Genomic DNA, 27,952 nt, shown 5'->3' with positions numbered 1-27,952 from the left:
TCACCATTTGTGAGCAGTCTATATCCCAGGGAACTCAAATAGAGCCAGAAGTCATTTGACACTGAACTTTATTTGTTCTGACCATCTGATATACTGTCTACCCTACTAGGAAACAGAGACAATGCTGTCTGCAAAAGGCCAGAGACATGCCAAAATAAACACTGTGGCCAGATCTCAAGAACAACCCTGGAGGACAGAGTTTGTGGCAGCTAGTCAACTGCCCAGTCGGGTCCCCTCTCTTCTCAGCTCTAAATGGGTGCTGATTCTTCAAATGGCTGTCAGAGCTGCCTTCTAGAGACCAGTAAATAACTTTGGTGTCCAAAGTCTTGATTACAGAGAACTATATGTTACCCAGTTGTCAATGAGAATCCAATTCTCTTTACTGGCCATGACCAAAAAATGGGAGTCAGGTGGTGGGGTGGTCCAGAGATAGAAACTAACTTGAGAATTTCCAGTAAACATCAAGCAAGGGCTGTCCAACTGATTCTACCAGAGAAGCCCTACAAGGTATGACTGGAGATGCCCCAGAAACATTTCCTAGGAGCTATTTGTGCTACATAAACAGTGCCAAGTGAGTAAGGGCTTGCTTCCCAGAGACCTCTTGCCACCTACTTCAGCTTCTTCCTTAATTCAGACCCCATGGGGTTGCTGCTTCCCAAATCTAGTAAGGTGAAAGGGTTTCCCACCATCAAGCAATCCTCTCCCTTCTCTCTAGTTTCTATAAGGAGGCTTCAAGGAGGGCTCATGAGTGTGTGAGGCCTGAGAGAGGACTGCCTAGGGTATCCAGTCTTCTCTGTTATTCCAGCTCTAGCCACGTGGGGGCCCCTGGCTCCAGAGAATCGGGCACCCAGCTCTGGCTTTGCTCCCAGGGAAGGCTGGAGAGTTGGGAAACCCTTGCCCAGCAGGCCTGGGGCAGCTCCGTTTCACCAGCACCTGAGGGCGGGCGAGTGCACCACGAAAGTCTCAGGTTTCAGGGGGATGGCAGTTGCCTGTCTAAAGGCTTCTCTGTTCCTTGGAATTGTACAGAATGTCTCTTGTGGCTTTTCCTCCTCCCTCCTTTTTTCCTGTTGACTCTCCCCATCCGGCCCTCTGAATCACCAGACTCCACAGGAAAGCAGCAGATGTTGACTTTACTTCGTTCAAGCCAACGTCAGCTCTCTCCTTCGGAGTGGGGAGAAGGCAGGAAGGTGAGAGGTGGGAAATGGAGGAAGATAACCCTCGTCCTTTCCAAATTGTGAGGGAGGATGTAGAGGGAAACTGAAAGAAGTCAGGGACCTAGGCAAAAAATTCTTGATTCCTCGGGATGGGGAAAAAAGGGCCCTAGGCTAAGGCCCCAGTGTTGGCTCTGGAACCAGGATGGTAAGGAGGGAAGCACAGGGTGGGAGTGTAGTGCCAACCCTTCTCGTCTGAGGTAAGGCCTCATCTCTTGCCAGCAGCATCCTCATGACTCAAAGGTCAAGTCAGGCTGCAGGTCTGGGGAGATAGTCCAGAGGCTTCTTCGTGTCCCATCTGAGCCCCCAAACCTCTGCTGTTATGCAAGTCTTTTGGAGAAGCTGCCAGGGAGGACTTTCTAGGGCTTTATTCTACATTCATTGCTCCAATTTCTCTTCTCTTTTTTCTTCCTCGGGGATTTTCTTACGGGCAAAGAAGCCAAGCTGTAGGGAAAGAGATAAGAGTCATCACCAAATGCCCTGCCTGGGGACCTGGCCAACAGCCCTCAGATGTATCTGAAGTCTTCAATTTTGTTCTGCTTCCAAAACTGAGATTCAAATTTATTTTATTTGGCTTAGTTTAACTCAACCAACATTTCTGGAGGACAGTGAAGGAGATCTGGGCATGACACCCACAGCCTGCTTAGCTGCCCAGCACAAATCCAGTTCTCCCGGCTATAATCAAGGATTCCTTAATTCATGAGCACCGTGCCCCGTACTCCCCACGACAGAAGTGCTTACCTTCCAAAGGCAGAAGACAAGGAGAGCAAGCAGAAGCAGCCCTCCCAGGACACTGCCAATGAGGATCCACAGGGAGATGGGGACAGGGCGGGACTGAATCACCTCCAGGAGGCTCTGCATAGGAAGGAGAGTTGTTTTTTATTTGCACCCTTTTGCCCAGCTAGCCTCACCCCACATTGTAGCAAAGCCAGCCGCAAAATAGAAGACTAAAAGGCAAGAGACTGAGGTAGGAATGGAGGCAGTGGGACCCCACCATTCTGATTTATCACTTCTGGCTCCCTGACTGCTGCCTAACAAAGACACCTCTGTTCTGAAAAAGCTCACAGGTGCCCTTAGGCCACTGCCACCCTTACTGGTTCCACAGCTCTCAGACTCAGTCTCCAGCCCCACCTCACTCCAACGGGAGGCTTCAGTCAGCTGTAGGACACTGCCCTCCTCAGTTCCCAGCTCGAAGGTGCTGACCACTGTCAGAGACTTGAATTTGGCCTGTGAATGGAAAGACATTTAAAGTGAGCCATCATCTGAATTGGGAGATTGGGATTGACTAATATATGTATAAAATGGATAACTAATAAGAACCTGCTGTATAAAAAAATAAATAAAATAAAATTCAAAAATTAAAAAAAAATAAAGTGAGCCATCATCAGGTGATAAGGCTCTCAGAACCCTAATGGCAAAGATGAGGCTGAGGGGCACAACTTCCAGGACGTTCAAAACCAGAGGAAAAGGTTGGAGACCGATGGGGAAAGAAAAGAAGGGTAACAGATGGAAAGCCTATGGCCCTTCATATACTCTGTTTGCTCTACCTGAAATGCATTCAACTCCTCTTTCTTTGGCTAACTCCTACCCTTCCTTTAGATGTCATCCCCTCTGGGAAGTAGGGAAGTGTTTCCTCCTAACCCCCATCACCCTGGATCAGGTTATAATATTCTGTTTACTTCTCTGTCTTTCAAGGGTTGTGTGTTAGTAATTTATGTGTCCCTAGTGCCTAGCACAGTTTCTCAATAAATCTTTGTTAAAAGAATAAATAAATGAATGAAAAAAGGATACCAAAGAGAGAAAGAGAGAACCAGACTTAGGGAAGGATTAACTGTCAGACTTAACTTCCCTGAAAGATGCCTACATCCCAGGGATCTTGTGTAATTCAAAGTATACGGAACATGGGAAAGCACAATGTAAACCCCTAGTACTAAACAGCTGTTATAATTAAGAGGTCATTTCCCTTCTCAGGAACTCACACAACTCCTGACTGCCTATCATATTAGGCTCGATTTCATCTTCCCGGCTTTAAAGAACTTTCATAATCTAGATCTCTTTCACTATACAATATCACTTCCCACTACCCTCCATGCTTACCCTGCATGTAATATCAACTATTTACTCATTCACTTAATAAAAATGTATTAAATCACTACAATGAGTTAGGCATGGTGCTAAATGTTGAGGATATTCTTCTCAGTGTCTACCTAATAGAGGGCTTTTTATATAGCAGGCATTTGATGGGTTGATTGAATTTAGGTATACTATAAATGTTGGTTGATTATTGATATAACACTAAGAGATGATAAATGGAGGAAAATACAAGAATAGTAACTAGCTTCTAGTGAGTTCATCTCATTATTCATTTAGTCTTTACAACAACCCCATGAAGTAGGCCTTTTCCTCCCCATTTTAGAGATGAAGAGAAAGAAACTTAGAAAAATGAAATAACTTTGTGAGTAGGAGGCAAAGCGCGAACTTGAACACAAGTCTGTCTACCGGAAAAGCCTATGCTACAGTCCCAGATAGGAGCAGCAGGGGAAAGCAGTGGAAAAGGAAAAGTTTACCCTTCGGAAAAATTCATTGTGAACCAGCCTCAGTAGTCCAACAGAGACCTCAGTCCCCTTTGCCAGTCGCCCAAGGTGGCACCTCATGACCTGACACCGGGAATTGCTCCCATTCTATCAGAAGAGAGAGACAGATCAGGACGCTGGGGTGGAAATATCCCCCACTCCCCACTCTACTCTCCAGCCCAAGGCTCCAAACTCTACTGCTGCCCCCTGCATTCCCACTCTGGACACCTTCTTCACCCTCTTGTGACTCATACCAGCCAGCTTGTGTGCTGAAGCTCCTCTGGATGCACAGGGGGCTCTGGGGGCTCAGTCAGGTTCTGCACTGTGCAGCTTGCCTAGAGGAAGATCCAACTTGAGGGACCCTCTTGGTGGTGAGAGGCCGGCCACTCCAGGCTGAGCAGGCGCACACCACCCACACTCCTGTAGTTCTTCCCTGGGTGATCCCTTCCTTTCTTCTCAAAGAAGCTACATATGTGAAAGAAAGGCGCCCCCAGGGAGGGAGGAGCCCTGAGAGCAGTGACCCAGGACGCTGGGAGCTGGATGAGTCCACCAACTCAAGATGGCAGGGTTCCATACGCCCCTAGCCCAGACTCACATTGTTAGTGATGACTTGAGACAGTGACAGGAAGTAATTGCCCCCATGGGCCACAGCTGGAAGGAGGGCTGAGATGATGAGGCCACTGAGCACATAGCAGCCAAGGTTCTGAACCTAAAAGGAGGATTGGAAATGGGAAGAGGTGAGAGACAGAGAAAGACCCTTCCTCATCTGTTCCTCTTTACCCTCGATACCCCTGAAATCTAAGAGAGACTCCTCCCATCCTTTTCCCAGGAACTCCTCCCCCTCCCTCTGCTTATGCCAAGGCCCCTCCAGCTTCTCACCCTAAGAGTGGTTTTGAATTCAGGGCCAGGGCCCTCTGGGAGGGTCCCATATGGGTGAACCTCATAGCGGTGCAGAGTGGACTCACTGCGTGGACACCAAGTCAGGAAGCACATGGTCACAGCCATGACACAGACACAGGGGCACATGGTCAGCACACAGACATGGATTCAGGGAAGGTAGGGCCAGCACATGGATAAAGAGATGGGGGTACATAGAGAAGATAGAAATGAGACATGACATAGACTTGGTACAAACTTTATGGACACACCCCATATCCCATCACACCAGCTCCAACCCCCAGGGCCCAGCAAAGCCCTACAACTAGGATGCATAGGTATACCTATACCTAAGAAAGAAAGATAAGATACTTAAGAGAAGCTTCAGCACGAGTGGGATTGAAGGCAAAAAGATAGAGCAGCCCTAAGGGTTTGGTGTTTGGGAACACTGAAGCACATGGAGGGAGAGGGGGGAAACATAAAGAGTATGAGTCTGGGGTCAGAATGGGGTCTCAGTGCGGAGCTGAGCCATACCTAGAGAATAGGAGGTGAGGCTCATACTGGATGTAGGCTGAGGTCTGGGCTGTGTTATCATGAAGCGTGCCATTTCTCTCCAGGCTATTGCTGTAGGGTCAGGGGGAGAGGCTCGCATCCCAGCCCTGTCTCAGACACCCCTCTCTAGAGTAAAGGAGTCATGCTGTTTCCACCCCTGCTCCCACCCACACACCACCACCACCAAGACCCAACAGGAGCAGCCTGGGAGGAAATGCCCATTGTTCTCACCTGGTGGCAGTCAGCCTCACAAGGACCTGGCTCAGGAGGAAGGAGCAGCTAAACTCAAACTCTAGCAGAAAGGTCACCTGGGGGAGAGGGACATGGTAGATTTCTCCTGGGGGAGAGGGACATGGTAGATCTCTCCTCATGGGACAACTACAGAGGAACAGCAGCCCTTGTGTGCCTCCTTTCCTAAACTCCCAGGCCCCGCAGATTCCAGCCCCTGATCTCTCAGAGGCCCTTTCTCATCCTGGGCCCCAACTCACCTTGGCTCCAGCCTGGAAGACAGGATGCCCCACGCTGCAGAGGCGGGCATGAGGGGAAGGGGCTGCACACTCCACCTTCGCTGGGCCGTCCCCCTGAGAGCAGAGGAAGGGGGTTGGAGGCTAAGGTGGGGCTGCAACTGCCCTCCTGCCTGCAGCCTCTAAACCCAGCCTTTCCCTAGGGCCCCTCACAGCCAATACCCCAATCGTCCCCCTCCTTCCCTGACTCCTCCCAAATTCCCTCCCCCAAGGGCACCTGAGGAGTAAAACTGGACAGGTGAAGGTTTCTGGAGAAGCTGAGACTCAGGCTAGTGTTGTAGGCATTTTCCTTCCTGTTCTCCAGAGTTGCTGACACCAGCACTTTCCGCCGACCACCTCGAGCCACGAATGGGTCCTTCCTAGGAGTCGTGGATAAAAGAGAGCCCAGAGTTGAAGGAGCGCCAGAAGCCTCGCTTCTGTCTTCCTGGGCAAGAAACAACCCTCCATCTCCCTTCAAGTCCCTTCTGATCTGTCTCGGGTCACCCCCGTTTGGCCAATTCATGTCCATCCCACCTGGAGCCTCTGATGTCCATATTAGCTCGAAGTACCAGATCTGTGACACATTCATTGTCAGGGCCACAGTCCTTCGAGAAGGGGACCTAGAGGAGAGAAAAGGGGCTGAGGGCTGAGAGGAAGGCGTGGGAGAAAGGAATGGGATTGAGGGAAAAGTGAAAAGAGTGGGTGCCCAAGTTAGACTTCACTGTGATCTCATGTCTCCTCCCTCCCCTTTCTCTTGAATTCACTGAGAAGGGCAGTGTTGGGACCCAGGGCAGGGCAGGGCTTGGCACTTCTGACCAGCTTTCGTATGGAGGTGGGTGAGCCCTCATCCAGCACAGGCCCTGGCTTTGTGGTGTTGTCCAAAGCAAAGGTCACAGTCAAGGCCACTGGCCGGAGGTAATCTGATGTATCCTGAGAGAAACCAGAGTCAAGGATTATGGGGAGCCAGGATTAGGGACACGACCCAGGAATCCTAGCAGAATGTGATAATTATGGCGATCATTTACTGAGCACTTTCTGTGTGCTGGGCACTGTCCTAAGGTTTTATCAATACTATTACATTTAATTCTAAGACAGCTAACTCCTATTTTGTAGTTGTTATTATTATCCCTCCCTTTTCAGGCAAGGAAACTAAGGTTTGCAGGTTATATGACTTGCCAGGATTCACAGGTGGTAAACGGCAGAGCAGGATTCACACCCAGATCAGCCTGACTCCACAGTCTGATCTTTCTCACACTCCTGACTCTGGCTTTCTTGCCGATCCAGCAGAAAGTCCTCCCTCTGATCCAGCCTCCTTCTCACTCCCAGGCCCTGATGCAAAGCACTTCCTGCCCCCTCCTCACCAGCACATGGAAGTGCAGCGGCTCACAAGTGATAGTCCCCACACTGAGCCGGAGCCGCCGAGGGGGCAGCCTCTGGCCAGAGCCGTCAAACGCTGCACGGGCCCCAGCTGTCCACTCATCCAGCGATGCTATGAACCGCACATCTGAATGGGGCAGGCAAGAGTGCAGGTGGAGAGGGGTCCCAAGACCATGGCAGGCAAGGGGTTGAGAGCTGCCTAGCATGCACTCTAGTCACTCACGGAACTGGCGATCCCAGCGGCCGGGAGTGCGGGAGGTCACTTGGAAGCAAAGGGCTGCGGATAGGCATGCTGCCTCCTGGCTGCGTCGCTTGCAGTCCCTCTGAACCACACTGATGGCCGGCGGGGTCACATCCAGTGAAGGGGCCAGGTGGACAATGGGCCGGGAGCTGGGAACAGGGTGGGAAAGATAGTCTAGCAGAGGGAAGAAAGCCCTTTGAGAAAGGCAGTCCCCAGTGTTTGCCTCCCTGAGGTCAAAGGAAAGAATAAGGAGCTAGGGGACACATGTGTCCGCCTCCCCTGAACCTTCTGATGGAAGTAAGATAATAGCTAACATTTTTTAAAAATTAATTTATTTTTATTTTTGGCTGCCTGGGTCTTTGCTGCTGCGTGTGGGCTTTCTCTCTAGCTGCGGCAAGCAGGGGCTACTCTTGGCCTTGGTGCATGGGCTTCTCATTGCGGTGGCCTCTCCTGTTGTGGAGCATGGGCTCTAGGTGTGTGGGTTTCAGCAGTTGTGGTATGCCGGGCTCAGTAGTTGTGGCGCACGGGCTTAGTTGCTCCGCGGCATGTGGGATCTTCCCAGACCAGGGCTTGAACCCGTGTCCCCTGCATTGGCAGGCGGATTCTTAACCACTGCACCACCAGGCAAGTCCCAATAGCTAACATTTAATCAGCACTTGCCGTGTTCTAGGCACTGTGTTTAGATCTTTTCACAGATTATCGCGTTTAATCCTCACAACAAACCTCTAAGACAGGTACTATTATTATTCCCATTTTATAAACTAGGAAATGGAGGCATAGAGTAAGTTGATCAAGAAAGCCAAACGTAAGTTTGTGACTCCAAAGCCCTTGCTTTTACCAGCTATGCCATGCTATCTACTGCTACCTGAGCTGGGGCCGCTCACCTGAGCAGGATGGCTGCCCCTTGGGCACCCACAGCAACATCTACCAGGTCATCTCCATCCAGATCTAACCGGCCATCCACACTTCGGCCAAAGTAGCTGAGGGCCTGTGGCATGGAGACAGCAGCAATCCGCTGAGAGGGAGAGGGCAGAGACTGAGCAGAGACTCACACAACTGGTTTCCCAGGCCTCCCACCTGGCTTTTTCTAATTCTCCCCTCAGGCATGAGGAGGAATGAGAGAAACTTGCCTGTGTTCAGGAGTCCCTAGTACAGCAACATGTTTCCTACCCCACCGCCTCACCTTTTTGACTACTGATAAAAAAGGCACTTGTTCAGTTTGGGTCTCAAGCCCAGGGGAGCAATGATAACCAAAGGGTGCACCTCCCTTCCCCTTCCTCCCACCATGCCCCTGCCTCGTCGGGGCACTCCTGACCTGGGCAGGACGGGGCTTGACTCCACTCTGGGTCCCGTGATAGAGGTACAGTGCTCCACGGTGCCCATCCTCCAGGGGCGCTCCCATAGCCACATCAGCAAAACCATCTTGGTTCAGATCAGGAAGGGCAGCCATGGCAAAGCCAAACCGAGCATCCTGCGGGGGTTCTGGCTGAAGTGTTCCCTGGAGTGTCAGCAAGGACTGCTGGTGGAGGTGAGGAGAAGACAGAAGATGCTGATTTGACAGTCCCGACCTCTCGGCCAGCCCTCAAATGTGTGTGCCTTCCCTCCCTCCCTTTGCCCCCCACAGACAAGTTCTAGGGTATCCCAGCAAGTCTCACCTGGCCCACCAGATACACATAAACACGTCCTGTCTCCTTGTTCTGGGGCCCCAGGAACATGGGGGCAGCCACAAGCAAGACGTCAGTTGTTCCATCCCCATCCGTATCCAATGGGCAGAGCTCACTGCCAAAGTACGAGCCAATCTGGAGAGCGGTGGGTAGTGGTGACCCCAGAGGAAAGGGAAGGCAAGATTATGGACAAGTGGGAAGCACCTGCCAATCTGGTCCTCACATCCCTGACAGACTCTGCCAACCAGAATTCAACACAGACTTTTAAGGTCCCTCTCTTGTCCCTTCACTCTCTTCCCCCATAGCCTGAAGGTCCCTCAGGAGCCAAGGGTCTCACCTGCTCCCCCTGGAGGCTCTGGGCGACCCTCACATCCCCATCTTTCTTAAGCTGGAAGGCGATGACCTTTCCTCGATGTCTAAACCGAGGAGCTCCTGAGAGAAAGAGGCGGCGTCCACCCCGCAAAAGCATGGAGGAAACAGAGTAACCTAGAAGTGGACAAGGAATCGGGGGTGAAAGGGAAAGAAGATGGGGTCAGAGTAGGAGGTTTCCCTAAAGGCACAGAAGGGGGTCCCAAAGGAAGGTAGCACGAGATCAGTGAGAAACCGCATGAGTTAACAGTGAGTACCTTATACCCCCCATCCCACCCCCAACTGAGGAAGCATTTTTCCCCCTCCACCGTCTAATCCTTTGCAGCTCTCTGCTACTCACCCAGGTAGGCTGCATGGTTCTGCAATGCAGGGGGGAACTCATCTTCCAGGGCCGTCCGTGGCGGGAAGAGGCGGCGACCTTCTTCAAGCCATAACACTGAGCCCCCCCAGTCATAAGCCCCTACCATCCCGAAGAGAATCCCATCCTGTAGGGCAGAACCAGATGGGGTCGCTGAAAAGACAGTGGGGAATAAGAAGAAAAAGCTCTCCAGGAGTGAGAGGGTCACTGAGGGCATGCTGGGGTCAGTTGGTGAGGTATGGGAAGGTCAGCATGGACATTGAATAAAGGAGGAATCTAGAAGAGCCCTGGGGTTGAAGCTGTCTGAGTTAGAGGCTGGAAGGAGTCAGATGTTGAGAGGGGTCAGAGTCTGTCCAACCTTTAGCTGATGAGTAGAGAAACCAATCTGAGACATTTCCAGCCCAAAGGAGCTTTCATTTTCTCCGTGGGACCCTTGAGTGTGAGAAAACATCATGAGGCAATATAAGGGAAGACAGTTTCCCCTTTGACCTTCTGAACTTATTCCAGAAGCCCACTTATACCCCAGAACTCCCCCTACCCTGTCCTCTGTTTCTCCAGGGTAATCATTACCCTCAAGGCCAAAAATCCGGTCCCCTAATGCATCCACAATGTCAGTCAGTGCTGCTTCATCTGTGACATTGAAGAAGAATCTCTCATCTGGATCACTGGCAATAGCTCTGATTTCCTGCAGGAAAGAGCTGGGGTCTCGCTGCCGCCGGAGGTAGTGACCAAGGACCTGGGGTCAGGAGATAAAGGTGGGGTCTGCTAGCTGTGTGCTGTGAGACGGTAGAGCTGTACAGGACACAGCCAACTAAAGTGAAGAAAGGGAATATGGCTGATGTCTGGGAAGTGGTCAATGCCCGTTTTCCTTAAGTTCCCAGTCCTCAGTGTCACCCTCCCCAATCCCTTCTATCCTTCCAGATCCAGAGCTGTTCTCACCGCAATCCCATAGCGTGTCACTCTTCCAGCTTCACAGGCCTTTAGTGCTGTAGGAAGTTCCTCTCCATCATGTGACTCTCCATCAGTGACAACCACCAGTAGCCTGGCAGCCTCTGGTCGGCCCCCATGGGACTGACTGAATCCTTCTGTGCTGAGAAGAGACAGAAAGGAGTGAGGTGTGATCAGATGTGTGCAGATAGATACACATACACACAGTACTTAACACTGTCAGCAGTTCACCAAGGTCAGGCCTCTTGCCTTTTAGCCCATCTCCCCAACTGTCTAGCGTAGAGACTGGCACACAGTAAGAGCTCAAATGTCTGAATGTCATAGAACATATAGAGTAGTATATCAACAATGTAAGTAAGTATAAAATCCATTCACTCATAGATTCATTCGGCAAATATTGTATTTAGGAGGACAAATATTAAGGGAACGTAGAATAAAGGAGAATGGTCAGGTCAGGGGAGTCTTCCCAGAGATGAGTTTTGTCACGTTTGGAAAATAGGCTAGGACATGAGTGGTGGAAAACCCGAGGGCCAAGAGCAAAGTGGGAGTGGAGGTATATAGACAGAGAGAATTCTGTCTGCAGAGATAAATAAAGCAGAAACATGTAGAGACACAGATACAGACAATTTGTAGAAATGCAATGAGTGCAATGACAGCCAATTTAGCCTTCCCCCACCTACATTAGTGTGCAAACAAAGATAAGCTGGCAAGACATCTTGGGATGTACACACTGCACTCCAAAGCCTCCCCTAACCCTTCTGGCTTCCCACACCCCCCTTCCCAGTGCCTCACCAGGCCATCATTATTGCTTGAGCAGTCTTTGTTTCTCGTCCCTCCCGCCGGCTCAGGTTCCTTGCTGCTCTCACCACTTCTTCTTTGGTTCGGAAATCTCCCAGGGACCACTCATGTACAGAGCTCTCCCCATACTGTACCAGTCCCACCTGAGAATAAAGTGTGCACTCTAATGGAGTGTGTGTATGGGGGTGGGGGGTGGAGAAGGTATGCGAGGGAGGGGAGACGAGCACCTGGATACTACTGAAGATGCTACCTACATTTATCTCCTCTCTCCCTGTCTCTCCCCTTCAAGCCCATCCATGTTGCCTTCTCTTACCTGTATCTGCTCCGGGTCAATAAATAATCTCCCTACTAGTCTTCGCAGGAAGGTCTGAACTTCAGACCAGGGGTAGATGCTGTTGGAGCCATCCAACACAATGACGACATCCATGTATGTGGGGCAGCCTAGGAGGAGGGGTATGGTGATGGGGAACAGAGGGGTAAAGGACATTGGGCATGGGGGCAACAAGGGAAGAGGTCACAGGAGGGCACATTTAATTCAAACATTTATTAGGCACTTCTTACATATAAGGAAGGTAGTGTGCCAGGTCCTGGGTAAATATAAAAATGAATAAAAGAGAAGATGGGCATATATACAACTGACTAAAAAAACAAAGAAGGAATTAAGCGCTAGCAGAAACATAGCACCACTCTATGATGTGAGAGAAAAAAAGAGGGTCAGTTCTGATGGAGGAGAATCAAAGGAGGCAGCGACTGAGAAGATACTGAAGACTGGAGATGTTTGAGGCGAGGAGACTAAACAGGAAGGCATTTGGGTGGAGAACACTTTAAACGAAAAGAGATGGAAGTATAAAAATAGATGACACATAGGAGAATGGTGAGGTGAAGGCTATAGCCAAGGTGCAGGGTATGAAGGGATATAGTGAGAGCTGAGTTTTTGAAGTTGATTAAATCAGTTCATGGAGTCTTGACGACCTGGTAAAGAGTCTGAATTCTCATCTGTTAGGAAACATGGAGCTTTTGCGGACACGTTAGGTAGCAGTAAGGATAAGCCATGCAGTTCCCCTGTCAAGCATCATACCCTGTGGCCCCATCTTTTTCCCACCCTGCACCCCGTTCTAGGGACTGAGTCCTCAGGCCCTTCTCCTGGCTCACGTTGTACAGTGGGTGCCAGGCTTCCCTGGGGCTGGAACGAAGCATCTACACGGGCACATATCCCAGAACTGAAGACAGATGAGCCACAAGCATGAGACCAGAGAGGGGCACAAGCCTGGGGATGGATAGAGGAAACAGTTACTCCCAGGCTTGGGAGGGCACCCTCAGAACATGCTCTTTGTCAAAAGAGGCATTGAGACCACTCCCCAAGACCCCCCTCCTTGCCTTCTAGGGTTTTTAACTCCTCGACCCCTCCACATAGACCAGTTTCCCTTATCATACCGCCCTTTTCTCTACCACAAACCTTCACAGACCCCGCCACCACCCTTTCCTTAGCTTACCATGAATCCCCCATCACCAACTGTCTCCAGTAGAGACATCCCCAGGTGCATATTCACAGCAGGACGAGATGAATTTCCCAGTGGATAGTCACCTGGTTGGAGTGGAGTGGAAGAGCATGAGATCATGGGGTCACAGATGGGGTGATTGAGTTCAGGGTGACTTTGGAAGAGGATGAGAAGAGGCCCGGATCAAGTCAGGAAGAGGAGTACGTGGGATATGGAGGTAAAGAAGTAAGGTGTGATATCACTCATATGTGGAATCTAATTTTTTTTTAAATGGTATCTATGAACTTATTTACAAAACAGAAACAGACTCACAGATTTTGAAAACAAACTTACGGCTACCGAAGGGGAAACGTGGAGGGGGGAGGGATAAATTAGGAGCTTGGGATTAACATACACACACTACTATATATAAAATAGATAATCAACAAGGACCTACTGTATAGCACAGGGAACTCTACTCAGTATTCTATAATAACCTATATGGGAAAAGAATCTGAAAAAGAATGAATATATGTATATGTATAACTGAATCACTTTGCTGTACACCTGAAACTAACACAACATTGTAAATCAACTATGCTCCAAAAAAATTAAAAAAAAAAAAAAGTGAGGTGTAAGGGGTCAAAGCTACTAGTGTATCAAGGTTAGGGGTTAGGAGTGGAAGAGTGAGGAGTCTCCTTACCCAAGTGGCCCTTGGCACATGGGGCGTTGCGGGAGCCCCCTACAGGGCAGCGATAAACATCTCCCCTTCGGTCACCTGAAGGCCCATCCCAGGGGGCACCCACCAACATCCTGGGAGGAGGAAATGAATACAAGCATAGTGTAAATATGACACTTGAGATAGGCCAGAGGGAAAGGGCATGGTGACGGCAAGTCTAGAGCCCCAGGCATTCCCAAAGAACCAGATTAGTTTATATTTCCATCTACCTTGCCTCCCCTTTAACAGCTCTATCACAGTCCCAATCCCACGGCCCTCTGGTTTCCTCCTCACCATTGGCGTCCACCCCCAACATGTTGTAAGACACTGTATCCAAATTCAGCCTCCGGTGGCCCTGGAAATAGGCGTGGGTGATGCACGTCCAGGTTAAAGGGAGAGCAGAGACCTGGGGGGCCAGGATCATAAGGTTAGCAGGAATCAGCCAGAGAGCCTAATGAATGCCCACAGGTACAACCAGAGAGAAACCGTGAAGGGAACTTTTTGACCTCAGCCTATCTCCCTTCTTCTTACTCATAAGCTGCCCTGGACTCTGTGAATGTCATGTACTCCAAGCAAGGATGATTTTCTCCCTGTGTTTGGGTCCAGATGTCTAACCTGTGGACCTCTGCCATGCTGTTGCACAGATGTATTTCCATTCCTATCCCCCAAATTTCATTTACAGACATGTCTGGAAGGGTCAAGTTCCTCTTTTCTACATCATTCCTCCTACACATCCTCCTCTCCAAGCTGTGAGGGTCAAAAGAGGGAGAAGGCCTTTCTGCAGCCCCGGAACAACTATTCCTTACAAATTCTCCCCAAACCCAGGACCACAGGGAAAACAAGAGGTTAGTGAACACTGCATGTCTGGGTCTCTTCTTCTCTTCCTGTCTCTTCTTGACTCCCAGTATCATTGTTACACTCTCTCTTTCTCCAATGTCTAGGTCTCTGGCTGATTCCAGCCCTGGAAACCTCAGTGGTAATTAACTGGGTGGAGCCACTTGCCTGCCTACATACAAGGTTTGCCATACATCCTTTCCAAGGGTTCCATCACTCCCAAAGTTTCTCACGATCCACTTCCTTTCTAATTCATCCCCCCTCCCAACTGCCCCCTGCTTACTTGCATTTCTTCCTTAACTCTCAGCCCACTCTAAAGACCCCCTCAATCATGTTCTTGCTGACTCTTCCCTCCCAACCCCAATCTGTTTAAAATCAGAGCTGGTATTTTAGGAAACGAAGATTACAGGGCACTGATGAGGAAAAATTCCAGGCCTCTTGTCCCTCCCATGGTTCTTTCCCTGTGACTTGTTCCTTCAAGTAACCCCCTCTCAGGCCACCCCACCACCACTTTCACCAATGGCTATAGCTCTGTCTCAAACCATGCTCATTTTCAGAAAAGTGTTTTGTATGTGAGCCTTTTTGCATCCAGGAGACTGGCAAGGCTGTGTGACCAGGAACTGTAGCTCATTGGTTAGATAAAACCAGAGTTCTGACCACACAGTTAGTCAGTTATGTCTCAGGAACCCAGAGACCACCAAGGGCAGGGAGAAGTAGGGAGGGGGATAATAGTAATCAGACTAGCCCTGTGGAAGTTCACATCATGTTTCTTTTTGGTTGCCTCACTCCTCCAGGGCTTAGGACAAAGTTTTATTTAATTGGACACAAATATTACACAAGACACTGGACAGCTTCAGCCCTTGCCAGGCAGTCATATGTGTGGGCAAAAGAATGCAAACCCATGCACACATGTACACGCGCGCACACACACACACACACACGAAACATAGAATCGGTTAACCTCTTAACCTAACTCCCAAAGAATTTTAACCGTAAAGATGCCAATGCTAAACAATCCATATATCTTCCGTTCCCACCAGAAACCAAGAAGTTAACCTCCCTCACCTGTCAGGAACATCAGGGGCAAGAACAGGTGGGGGATGAGGGGGAACTCCATGTCTGGATGTTCTGTCCGCGTGAGAAGTCCTCTGTGCCTCTGTCCCTCTCCTTCTCTGTTTTCTGTACTTTCCCTCCCATCCTGCCCCCTCCCACTGGCAGCTAAAAATAAAGTTGGAAGGAATGGGAGGAGTAATGGTGGGGAAGTGTGGGGAGCCCCAGACCAAGCAAAGGAGGAATGAGCAATTTTAGTGTATTTCTCTGCCTTGGTGCTGCCCCCTGGAGGCATCATCTCAGTAACCAAAGAGAACGCAATTCTTGACTTTCTGTCCTTTCTTTCTCTTCCTTTTTTTTCTGTCCTTTGTTGTTGCCTAGCAATAATGCTTTCCTCAGGTTTGGAATAGAAGGTAGGAGTGGGAGATAGATTCTTTTTACCTCCTAACCTTATTTATGTCAACCTGGAATATGGAAAATGAAAGAGCTGATAACAGTGATATCATTTCCCCACCTACTCAGAGTCCCAACATGTGAAGACACAGCCCACCCACAAACCAAGACTTACCATCCCCATTCCACTTGGTTCTGTTTGTGACTCTTAGCCTATGCTGCCTTATGGCATTATAGTTTTTGGAGGAACTATAAACCATGAACTGGTATGGGGTATGCTTTGTGGAACCAGTATGATTACTTTAACATTAGACCCCCATCTCCTCAACTAAGCTATAAACTTCAGAAGTTGGGACCATGGAGCCTCTTAGCTTTTTGTATCTCTACCACTTAGTATTATGCCCTACATACTGTAGATGCTCAATAAAATTCTGTGGGTAATGATGCCAGTGGCTAATCCTATGGAAAACCCAAACCATAGTGACAGAAACAGCGGCCTCAGATGACCAGAACACATGGGACCAGACCAAACATCAATGAGCAAATTGATCTTTAATTTGCTAACCTGGAAGGCTTGCTCTCCATCATGGGCTTGGGCCTCAGCTATTTACACAGAATCACTGTACAGTATTTACAACAAGATGCTAAACATAGCATCATTCTGGATAGGCAAAGAAGGGGTATGGAAAGGCTAGAACAAAGTCCTGAAATCAAAGTGTAAGCAGAAACCTGCAGGTGTGAGTGGAGGGAAAGGTAAGGGCAAATCATGAGAAAGGTTGGTGAGGTAGACATGAGAGAGGAAAAGGAAGCATGAAACTACTTCTGGTGCATGTGGGAAGAGTCCACTGGGACATAAAGCCTTCAAAATTATAATCTGGAGTCTGAAGGGGAAAATAACGGCCACAAGTCACCTTTGTGAGGAAAAAGAAGAAGGCAGTTAGAACCTTATAGACCATACCTTCTACCTCCCATACCAAAAAGTAATCCTGCTGATTAAATTCCTATGACAGGGGACTGAGAAGGTACAAAAGAGATACAGAGACAGAATCTTAAATAGACTTAAGAGACAGTAAAAAGAGTCAAGAGAGACACAGACAATGCAATGAAGGAGGAAAAGAACAAAAGCTCCAGCAGATCTGAACATGTGAATCATCCAAGTGACTTCACAAGTCACCTCTCCTCACCTCATCTTCCCCAAAGTTCCTCCCTCTTACTCCCAAATCTCTGGATTTTAGCTTTAACCAAGGAGTGGAGTTAGAATGAGGCCGGTACATGGGGACAATCTAAAATTCCATCTCACCAATTCAGATCCCCTCCTTATCCTGTACCAGAATATCAGGGCTTGAGTCGGAGCCAAGGGCAGATTAGGGTGAGAATAGACAGGATGGAGGACACGAGGCCACAAAGTCCCACAATTCCAGGACCACAGCGCCAGAGGCCTAGTTTGTCCAGTGGAATGAAGAGATCACAGGCATTTCTGACCACATCCAGCAGGAGAGGGGGATGACCTCGAAGGACCCGAGCCAGGAGCAGGACTCGGAGCCGAAGCTTCAGAGCCACCTGGGGCAGACCCCCTCCTGGAGCCCCTGGACCCCCAGGTCCCCCAGTTTCAATTCCGCCTGGGACTCCTCCTCCAGAACCCTTCAGTCGCCGACTACAAGCTGAAGACTCTTGTTCCATCAGTAGACGAATCTCATAAGCATCACGACTCAAATTCATGATGAGGGAAAACAGATAGTACCTGGGATACACAGGGGAGAAAGGTCAGTACAGATACACATACCCACTTAGCATATCCAACAGAACATTTAAACTTTTTTCCCCCATAGTGCAGAAGGACTACATATTAGAATACCAGAAGTGAATTGTATTACCCACTATTAGAAATGTCCTTCCACCTTTCTGTAACTAATGAGTTTATGTGTACCTTAAGATCCTGGCTTACAATAATGAGCATCATGAAATATTCCAAGATCAACCTCATATTTCACTTTTCCACTTGGCAACCCATTAGCACACACACATTCAACTTGAACTACAATAATGCAAATTTTTTTAAAAGAACACCTTCAGGGCTTCCCTGGTGATGCAGTGGTTGAGAATCCGCCTGCCAGTGCAGGGGACACAGGTTCGATCCCTGATCCGGGAAGATCCCACATGCGCGGAATAACTAAGCCTGTGTGTCACAACTACTGAGCCCGCGCTCTAGAGCCCGCAAGCCACAACTACTTAGCCCACGTGCCACAACTATTGAAGCCCGCGCGCCTAGAGCCTGCGTTCCGCAACAAGAGAAGCCACCGCAATGAGAAGCCCGCGAACCGCAATGAAGAGTAGCCCCCACTCGCCGCAACCAGAGAAAAGCCCGCGCACAAAAATGAAGACCCAACGCAGCCAGAAACAATAAATAAATAAAATTTAAAAATTTATAAAAAAAAAAACCTTCAGTTGTTTCAAAGACTCAAACACATAGACCATTTAAATCCAATACTTTTGTTAAAAGAAAACGAACAAAAAAATGACGCCAAGCTTGCCAACTGTGTTAGATTATAAACTCCTTAAGAACAGTCTATGTTTTTTGATTTTTAATCCATTCTGACAACAGTGGTCTGTATTCAATATAACTGTCCTACCTCTAATACATATCCTGAATCCACATCTATCTATTGTACTCCACCACCACAGTCTAAGCCACCATCATCTCTTGCTTGAACTAACTACTTTAGTCTTTTAACTGGTTTCTCCACTGTCACTCGTCTCCCACCCACAAGAATCTAGTTTCATATAGTAGCTGGCATAAACGTAAATCACATTATACCCTTTCTTAAAACTCTCCATGTTTTCCTTCCTATCACATTTAGAATAAAATACCTTAGACAGGCTTACAGAACTCAACATCTGACCCTGCCTCTCTAATTCCGTCTTGTACCATTCTTTCCTTCAATCACTATGCTCTAGCCACATTGGTTTCTTTCTATATTTTGATCCCATTAAGCTTGTTCCTGCTTTAGGACCTTTACACTACCTCATCCCTCAACCTGGAATAATCTCTCTCCAAAATCTTCAAATGGCTGGCTCTTCCTTGCACTTTAGGTCTGAGCTTACATGTCACCTCTTCAGAGAAGCCTTCTCTGACCCCCGATTCTAAAGTAGCAAGCCATGGGCTTCCCTGGTGGCGCAGTGGTTGAGAATCTGCCTGCCAATGCAGGGGACACGGGTTCGAGCCCTGGTCTGGGAAGATCCCACATGCCGTGGAGCGACTAGGCCCGTGAGCCACAATTGCTGAGCCTGCGCGTCTGGAGCCTGTGCTCCCCAAAAAGAGAGGCCGCGATAGTGAGAGGCCCGCGCACCGCGATGAAGAGTGGACCCCACTTGCCACAACTAGAGGAAGCCCTCGCACAGAAACGAAGACCCAACACAACCATAAATTAATTAATTAATTAAAAAAAAAAAAAAAAAAAAAAAAAAAAAAAAAATAAAGTAGCAAGCCATTTACTATCACATGACCCTATTTTAATTTCCTGCACAGCACTTACCACTCTCTGATGTTTTTCTTATTTATTGCTTCTTTGTCCCCTCCCATTACAATGTAAGCTCCATAGGAGCAGGGATGTTGTTTGTCTTTACCACTGTATCCCTTTGTCTAGACCAGTGCCTAGCACATAGTAAGAGCCGAATAAATATTTACTGAATGAAAGTATAAACATGGCATATAAACTCTTCTAGGGAGTTGCTTTTCCATACCACTCCAGCCATGCCTCTGCCCCCACCCTTCATACACCAGAAGTCTTGTTATAACTGTAATCACTGAGAAAGATGAAGAGAAAAGAGAGACATAAGTGGAGATGGAAAGATGCTAATATAATGTAAAATAACAAAGCAAATCATAGGGAAACAAATAATATGTATAGAGATCATTTTATTCCCAAATCATATTCCTTTTCACCTTCATTACAGCCTGCTCCTTAGTCCAAGCCAACATCATTTCTTGGCTATATTAGGGCATCTTCTCCTCTTTAGCATTACTGCAATCCATTTTCCACACTACAGCAAGAGGGATCTTCTTTAAATGCAATTTGAATCATGTCACATCCCTACTTAGAACCCACTGTACTTAGGATAAAATTTAAACAAAACTAAATGAAAAAAATCCTACCATTACCTAGAAGTCCTTGCATGAATGATCTGGCCCATGTCTACCTGTCCAGTTTGAACTTATGCCCTTACTCAATACCGTCCACCACACTGGCTTTCTTTCTACTGCTCTAATTCCATGAAGTCTTTCTTGGTTCAAGGCCTTAGAATGAGCTATTTTCTGCTTGGAATGGTCTTCTCTGCTACTGTTTGCTTTGTATAACTTCTACTCAGACATCAGGTCTGAAATAAAATTTAATTTTCTCTAAGAGTTCTTCTCTGACCTTTCAATCTAAATTAGCTCCCCCTGTTATATATCTCATAACACCCTGTACTTCCCACAAATATTTGGTTTGGTGATTATTTGTTTTAATAGCTGATTCCCCCACTAGACTAGAAGCTTCATGAGAGCAGGAACCATAGCTCTTTGGCTCTTTGCTTTATTCCCTGGCTCATAGTAAGCAGCTACTAAGTATTTTTAGAATGAATGAATGAATGAGTAAGCAGTGAGGGGCATAAACCTGTGGTATAGACAAGAGTGGAATTAAAGCAATGTAATGAATATCTAGTCTTGTCCAATCTTAGTCATTCATCATGAAAGAGCATCTGTTTTCCATCTGCCCGCATTCATTATTCTCTGATGGTTTAAGATCTAAATGAAGGTTAGAAGCCAAGTGATTAAGATGTGTATATTCTGGGAAGACCCTAAAAGATCATCCTCTCATGAAAGGAAAGCTATGCAGTATGGAGAATACAATAGGTCTTGTAGGATAAAAGGATATCAAACCTGAATGAACGCTGGGCCCACTTCTCCTGATCCACACGGGGAGCAAGTCCAGACTTTCCAGCCCACAGGACATTGTCACAGGCGAAGTACAAGGCTCTATTGAGGTGACTAACAGTGATGCAGAATCTCAGGACAACATCTGATAGGTGCACAGCTCGTTTGGCTGACTCAAGGGCATCTGCTGAGTTACCGAGGCGTAGAACTTGTGGGGATTAGCAAAGAAAAGCAAGGATTTGAAAGTAGAGAGGCAAACAGAGAGCAAGACACAGAGAAAGAGAGAAAGCAAGAGAGTGAAAGTCGAGCAAGTGATAGAAACAATAATGAACAATTTTTTTAAAAAAGAGTAGAAATAGTTCAATTTTTTTGCATCCAATTTTTATTAATTTGTGTCCCAGTTTAGTTTTCTCAAATTTGCCTCATTCTTTCCAATCCTTCATCACTCTTACCCCTGCTCTCTCGCCTCAATCAGGAGGCCTGCAGAGGATAAGGGTAGAGGCAAATGAGGGAGAATCGACAGAGAAGGTCAAAAACAGGAAGGAGGGACTAAGGAAGAATAGCTGGGGATGGAGAAAGTGTTGAGGTAATAAAAGAAAAGGCACAATTACTTACGCTTTCTCCCTAGGCTCAGATGACCCTCCAGTTGTCGAATCTGTTTCTGTAACTCAGAACTGGCCCCATGTTTCTGCAGTGCATGGCCAAGAAGGGAGCAAGCATACTGGGCGGCCCTGGAGGAGAGAGAGGAGAGAGAGGTAAGGTAAGGTGGAGACCTCCCCCCTCTCCCCCTCAAAAATGTACTTCAAAAGGCAAGTATGGACTCCCCCTTCCCCTGTTTGAGACCATTCCCTTTTCTCCTCTTCATGGCCATATCTCACCGTTTCTCCTCCAGGCCAGGGGAAGAGAAAGGCATAAGAATAAAAAGGAGCCTAGAAGGGGTTGGGAAGCACTACTTCGAATTGAGGAAATAAGAGATCTGATAATGTAAGGCCTGAAGAGGACAATGAAGGCGGCAGGGGGTCCATCACAAGCACATCAGTGTGAGCATGTATGTGATATGTGAGGGAGTGGGGATAGTTGGAGGACAGGTTATTCTTCAGAATAGGTGAACTAAGAGATTTTCCAGGCCCTTGAGATGAATCGAGACTAGAAGGCAAGGCGGAGGCAGAGGAGCTAGCGGGTGACAGTAGGGTGAGGGGACACGGGAACTTCGGAGTGCCTCAGCTCTGGGAAGAGTCCAAGTCGCTATCTGCCACGGGGCGAACGCTCCTCATTCCACCATCGCCCAGTGAAGAAAGTGCTGGTCTTATGTGAACACGCAACCCTGAGCGGCCTCCCCGCCGGCCCACTCGTGCCTCAGTTTCCCCATCTTTCCCGTGAGCAGAAACGAACCATGGCCTCACGGCCGGCTCAAATCAGCCCCTCTCGGTCCGTCCGAGCCCCCGTAGCCCGATTTGACCCTTTTTGACCCCCGTAGTGTGAACTGACCTCGCCTCAAGAAGATCTTCCTCTGCCCGCCCTCCCCCCATTCCTATTCGGGCCGCACCTACACAGCCGCTCCCGGGCCTGGCTCTGAGCGCTGAAGCGGACCCAGGCGTCCATGACAGCGGCAGCCCCGGCTCCACAGCTTCGCTCCCGCCCCACTTCCCGCCCCTAGTCACGCCTCCTGGACGACCCAACGGTGCCGCGCGAGGGACAAACATCATCAGAAAGTAAAGGGAGTGGAGCCGGCCCCTGAAGCGCAATTTCAGAACGAGAAGCCCTTGTCTCTGGGCCTATACCTGCGTGTTTTTTGTACGTGTCTCCGTCGCCTCGTCCTCTAATCAGATGATCTCTGTTTCCTAAGAACACCTCCAGAGGCACATTCTTCTTTAAATATTCTGGACCAAGGGCGGGGCTTGCAGGAGTCCGGGCGTAGCGAGGCGGCGCCGCAGTGCTCCCGCCAGGGCCGGTAGGATAGGGTTGCCCCCAACCCTGGGGTGCTTCCAGCAGAATACCCCTAACACACACACACACACACACACACACACACACACACACACACACTCGCACGCTCCGACCGAATCCAGGGCTCTAGGGGCTAAAGAAATCTATGGAAGTGAAGCCAGCACCAGAACCCTGTTCCCTGCAGGACCCTGACAGTTGGACAGGTGACCTCCAGAATACAGACGGAGAGTCTCCAGAGACAGAGGCTTTAGTGGACGAAATTCGCAAAATAACCAACTCAGATCCTTAAAAGGAGAGAGAAGAAACAGTGGACGCAGCTAACCTCTTCAAACCCACACTTCATCCCCCTACCCCTTTCCCTTCCAGGTCACCATGCCTGCAGGCAACGGCACCCCTTGGGGGTCAGCAGCGGGGGAGGAGATCTGGGCGGGATCAGGAGTAGAGGTGGAGGGCGCAGAGCTGCTCACCTTCTCAGCTGCCGGCAAGGTCCGAGTGGGAGTGACTGTTGCGCTGTTTGTTTCTTCGGCTAGAGGGAACCTGGCCGTGCTGTGGTCAGTGACACGGCCGCAACCCAGCCAGCGCCGCCCCTCTCCGGTAAGACGACTCTTTGCCCATTTAGCAGCTGCCGACTTACGGGTCACTTTTGTGGTTATGACCCTAGATATAGTTATGCCACCTGGAATATCACTGTTCAATGGCTGGCCGGGGACATCGCATGTCGGACACTCATGTTCCTGAACTAATGGCCATGTATGCTGCAGCTTTCCTGCCTGTGGTCATTGGGCTCGACCGCCAGGCAGCCGTACTCCACCCGCTTGGACCCCGCTCAACTGGAAGGAAACTTCTGGGGGCAGCCTGGGGACTCCTTTTCCGGCTTGCCTGGAAGGTGAGTGACTTGTTGGAACTCAGGGCTAGAATGGACAAGAATTTGGGTACACAACAGGAGCCTTCGGATTCAAGGGGTGTGCTTGGCCGTGGTCACCGTTAATCCTCAGCGTGGGGGCCTCTGCTATCTCTCTTGCAAGTTAAGATCATTGCATGTTAATTTGTATTTCTGTTAAGAGCCTTTGTTTTTACTACACTTGGCTTCCACCTCTTTGCCTCCTCCGAGTCCCACCTTCTTCAGATTATTGCAGAAAAACTCTAGGGCATGGTGGAAACATATACGAGAAGACATGAAGAAGACAGTGAAATCAGGGGCTTTGGGTAAAACTTTGTGGTACATTCATTCATCAATTCAGAAACTAATGTGCATCCCCCAGGTGTGTTCAAATGCTCTATCAAGGATAGAGCAACAAAGTCCTGCCTTCAAGAAATTTACAGACTAGTGCAGAGTCAAATTAGTACGCAATTACAATACAGCGTGCAGTTAAGCATTATGCTAAAAGTAAGCATAAGGAGCTAAAGAACTGTCCAAGACCCACTCTTAGACAGTCAGGGAAAGCTTCCTGACTTCCCAGAGATGTTACAATTTGATTCTTGAAAGATAGGTGTTAAGACAAATTACAGCAGGAGGAATGCTGGAGAAGGTGGAGGGTGGATGATCTCAAAGTAGCTGCAACTAAACTTGAGGACTAGAAAATGGTGAGTAATGAGCCTGGAGGGGAAGGAAGAACCAGATTACAAATATTAAGCTTGTACTTTATCCTGAGGGCAGTGGAGAGACACTAAAGTAAAAGGTGGAGAATGACATAATCAGATTTGTATTTTTTACTCTAGCTTTATTGTGGGTGTCAAAACTGGAACAAAAGGGAGCATCTGAACTTGAGTACCAATTAATCAAATCTCAATATTGAAAATGAACTAGAAATCTATATAAAAAAAAGCTAAATATGAAGCAATTTCTTCAAAAAAACCAAAACCACTACCACCATCTGGGAGGAGGGTGTAAAGCAGCATCTCTGAGTCTAGGGTTAGGATTATGTCAGGGAGAGGGATAAAATTTCAGTCTCTGGAATAATGCATTACAGAGTCAGATTTAAGATTTGATCCTTAAATCCTCAAATATTAGAAATATAACTAACAACAGTTAGTCTGACTGCAGTTCTAAGACAAACAAAAAATATTGCTTCCAACAATATGTTGCAAACAGGACCTCTGCTACCCAAAGTTTTAAAAGGCAGCATGTTGCCTCAGTGCAAAAGGAATTAGTTGGGTTTAAATGAAGCAAATTTTAGATGTGGACTGGGAATTAGAATTAGGATTGCTTTTGTTGTTCGTTTGTATTACTTTGCTCTGTTTTTCCTGAGTCTAGGCTGTACCACTAACTAGCTGGATGACTTTGGATAAATCACTTGAAACATATAGGCCACAAGATTGTGGAATAGGAGATGCATTTCATCCTTTCTTAGAGCCTGACAATCCGACGACAACAATGCAATCTCTATTTGCTTCAATAGCAAACTGATGGTAACATGATTCAGGTGCAAAAGGTGTTATTTTGGGTTCTAAATTAGCGACCTCTTGTATAAATTCTGCATTGCCCATATGTTGCATTTCAAATATCAGTGTCAATAAAAAATCGTTAGTATGGTAAAGGGAATATTGGTGTAGTTAGAAATTATTTTTGTAGGCTCAAGTTTCCAAGTATCAGAAGTAAAGACTTCTATAGTAGGTGGTAAATTGCGCATAAAACAGGGAAAGGAGAGTCAGAGGTAGGGCTATGGACCAAAACCTAAGTCCAGGAGACTTGCCTATTTTTTTAATTAGGTTGTTCCGGGTCTTAGTAGTGGCAGGCGGGCCCCTTAGTTGTGGCATTCGAACTCTTGTGGCATGCACATGGGATCTAGTTCCCTGACCAGGGATCAAACCCCACCCCCGGAACTGGGAGCGTGGAGTCTTCTACGCCACCAGGGAAGTCTTGCCTATTTTTAAACCCCTTCTCACAACGTGTCAAGTATTTCTAGGCATGGTGCAAAACTGCGCCCCACCCCCCAAGAAAAAGCCAGAAACATATGGACTCAAGATAGGGGAAGAGGAAAGACCACTTCCCAACTAGCTCAGAATAGCCTGATCATAACTCCAAGCAGTTCATAAAATTGTATGTCTGTGGCTCATACTATTCACCTTTCCTAAAAGTCCCTCGTGCCTGCTGAAATCACTTTCCAAATGCCTTGTATCTAGAAATTTGATACCTACTAAGCTTGCCTTTTATCAAACTAGTAGTGACTCAGTCTACCTTACCTGAAACCAAGGTACTAACCCTGAAGCTCTCAACTGAAAAATACTCATTACTGATTCAAACCAAAAACGCAACAGTTTACCAAAAAGGAGAAGGGGCAGCCAACAGCATTTGGAAAATGTTAAATTTTATTATTTAACGTTGTTTCACCATTATAGTTGTACACATGACTATTACTAAAGGTCACTTTACAGAGTGACTGCAAAACGGCCTGAAATTTTAGCAGCACCCATTTTATACAAGATTTCTTTTTTCCACAGAATCACAGACACATCAGGAAAATAATTTCAACTAAAAATGTTGATGAGAAAAAAAAAAAATGTTGGTGAGCTGGTAGAGATATCCTTTTATAAAATGCAATGTTAGAACAGTACTTGAGAAGACAGGATTCTTTAAGTCCCAGATTTAACAAACATAGCCTAAGAGGAAGACAGGGATTTTCAAGATACATTCCTAACCTTTTAAATATGGCACCATGGATGTACCATTACTCAGCACTGCAGGAAATTAAGAATGAATTGGGATTACGCACTGTATTAGCTCCCAAGTTTTCTCAACAATCTCATTAAAAAAAAGAAAAAAAGAGAATGAATTGGGAAGAGATAGTGTTGAACTGGTGGGTAGGTTGGCATGGGAGGGGAAAGGTAGACCAGTTCTAATAGTCCTGGACTCCACTTCAGCTGTTCCTGTTCCATACCGTCTGCTGAGCTGGTCCAGTCCCCTTCACTCAGTGTGTCACCAAAGGCAGCTTCAAGGCTTGATGGCAAGAGACCACCTCTTCACCTTCTGCCGCCTCTTTCTGCTGCTACTGACTGCCATGACCGTCTGCTATAGCCGCATTGCCCTCAGTGTGTCCAGTCCCCGGACAAGGAAGGGGAACCATGGTGAGACCCCAACCCCCAGGCCCTAACCCGTACCCTAAAACTATTGCCTCTAGCCTTATAAATTTGATAGCTATCTATCAAACCAAAAGTGAGTTGCTAACCATATCTCTAGCAGCTGATGCTACACATAACTTTACTGAATGCCTTCAATTCTAACCAGCCACTAGCCGTCATTCTCTGAAGTAGAGTTAGCTGGGCAAGAATCAAGAAGGGTGATCAGTATTCCTTTGCTCTTGGACACCAACAAGACTTCAAAGAGACTTTGTAGCTTCATGTAACACAGCACCTCAATTGAAACCTTTTTTGCAGCACGTCTGTCATAATCTCTGGTGGGAGGGGAGCATATAGTCCCAAGTTGGGAAGGGGAAGAGGGCTTGTACCATTCTCTTCCTTATAAGGGGAGAGCTCCATCTCACTGTTTCTGCCCATCCATCAACTCAGAAGCTGAGTGGTTCTGAATTTGAGTGTATTTTCTAAGATCCCAGCCCCTGCCAGTGAATTTGCCCTCCGCCGCAAGTTCCCCCGCCGCATGGGGGAACAATCGCCCCCATGTTCATCTTCAGGGTCTGCGACCTGCCCTGCTTGTCTTGCTGACCTTCGTCCTCTGCTGGACACCTTATAACCTGCTGGGTCTTTGGTACTGGTTCTCTCCCACCATGCTAAGTGAAGTGCCTCCCAGCCTCAGCCACATCCTTTTTCTCTTTGGCCTCCTCAGTGCTCCTCCGGATCCTCTCCTCTATGGGGCCTTCACCCTTGGCAGCCGAAGAGGGCACCAAGAACTTAGTATAGACTCCTCCAGGGAAAGAGGTTCTGGGAGAATGCCCCAACAGGAGATTCAGGCCCTCAGACAGATTAAAGTACAAACAAATGTGGCAGCAAGAAAGGCAGGAGAAACAAAAGAGACATTCCTATGACATCCATTTGCTCACGAGAGCATACATAAGAACAGAATAATTATTCTCTAGTATCATGAGAACATCTCACTTGTACCCCTGCTCCCTTAGCTTCCAAGTAAAAGAAATACTGAGCAGTGTTTCTATTTTGACCCTAGGTGAGACTTGAGACTATATTTAATGTAGAAACTC

General features: G+C 47.8%; 2 protein-coding genes and 1 pseudogene across 16 annotated transcripts; 1 reads left to right on the top strand and 2 right to left on the bottom strand.

Moving 5' to 3' along the window:
• Positions 1 to 51: 51 nt before the first annotated feature.
• On the bottom strand, positions 52 to 16,343 carry ITGA10 (integrin subunit alpha 10). Of its 13 annotated transcripts, XM_082457891.1 has the most exons (30): positions 15,566 to 16,343; positions 13,961 to 14,072; positions 13,652 to 13,761; positions 12,964 to 13,055; positions 12,623 to 12,737; positions 11,784 to 11,911; positions 11,465 to 11,613; positions 10,664 to 10,814; positions 10,295 to 10,460; positions 10,083 to 10,156; positions 9,707 to 9,851; positions 9,335 to 9,483; positions 8,989 to 9,132; positions 8,649 to 8,852; positions 8,218 to 8,348; positions 7,316 to 7,482; positions 7,077 to 7,219; positions 6,532 to 6,645; positions 6,250 to 6,335; positions 5,954 to 6,095; positions 5,701 to 5,793; positions 5,444 to 5,520; positions 5,195 to 5,284; positions 4,664 to 4,748; positions 4,380 to 4,493; positions 4,039 to 4,119; positions 3,779 to 3,892; positions 2,343 to 2,438; positions 1,953 to 2,066; positions 52 to 1,655 (listed from the first exon to the last, which is right to left on the bottom strand). In XM_082457891.1, exons 1-30 carry the CDS (start codon positions 15,846 to 15,848, stop codon positions 1,590 to 1,592), a joined length of 3,735 nt encoding a protein of 1,244 aa, XP_082314017.1. In that variant the 5' UTR covers positions 15,849 to 16,343; the 3' UTR covers positions 52 to 1,589. The 13 variants fall into 13 exon arrangements, 8 of the variants coding, with proteins under 8 accessions (XP_082314017.1, XP_082314013.1, XP_082314016.1 ...); XM_082457887.1 differs by lacking the exon at positions 52 to 1,655 and having other exon boundaries at positions 1,959 to 2,438; XM_082457890.1 differs by lacking the exon at positions 52 to 1,655 and having other exon boundaries at positions 1,959 to 2,438; positions 8,218 to 8,321.
• Positions 16,344 to 16,476: 133 nt separating this feature from the next.
• On the bottom strand, positions 16,477 to 22,573 carry PEX11B (peroxisomal biogenesis factor 11 beta). Of its 2 annotated transcripts, none has more exons than XM_082459975.1 (4): positions 22,344 to 22,573; positions 21,471 to 21,586; positions 20,862 to 21,063; positions 16,477 to 17,684 (listed from the first exon to the last, which is right to left on the bottom strand). In XM_082459975.1, exons 1-4 carry the CDS (start codon positions 22,559 to 22,561, stop codon positions 17,279 to 17,281), a joined length of 942 nt encoding a protein of 313 aa, XP_082316101.1. In that variant the 5' UTR covers positions 22,562 to 22,573; the 3' UTR covers positions 16,477 to 17,278. The 2 variants fall into 2 exon arrangements, with proteins under 2 accessions (XP_082316101.1, XP_082316102.1); XM_082459976.1 differs by having other exon boundaries at positions 22,402 to 22,518.
• Positions 22,574 to 22,648: 75 nt separating this feature from the next.
• LOC309660055 (gonadotropin-releasing hormone II receptor-like) lies at positions 22,649 to 27,915 on the top strand (annotated as a pseudogene). The gene is made up of 3 exons: positions 22,649 to 23,688; positions 26,664 to 26,867; positions 27,353 to 27,915. The product of its transcript is annotated as a gonadotropin-releasing hormone II receptor-like (transcript).
• Positions 27,916 to 27,952: the final 37 nt, after the last annotated feature.

Source organism: Balaenoptera physalus (genome assembly GCF_965194825.1).
Source record: "Balaenoptera physalus genome assembly, chromosome: 1".
Lineage (NCBI taxonomy): Eukaryota > Metazoa > Chordata > Mammalia > Artiodactyla > Balaenopteridae > Balaenoptera > Balaenoptera physalus.
This window is presented reverse-complemented; position numbering and strand designations above follow the sequence as displayed.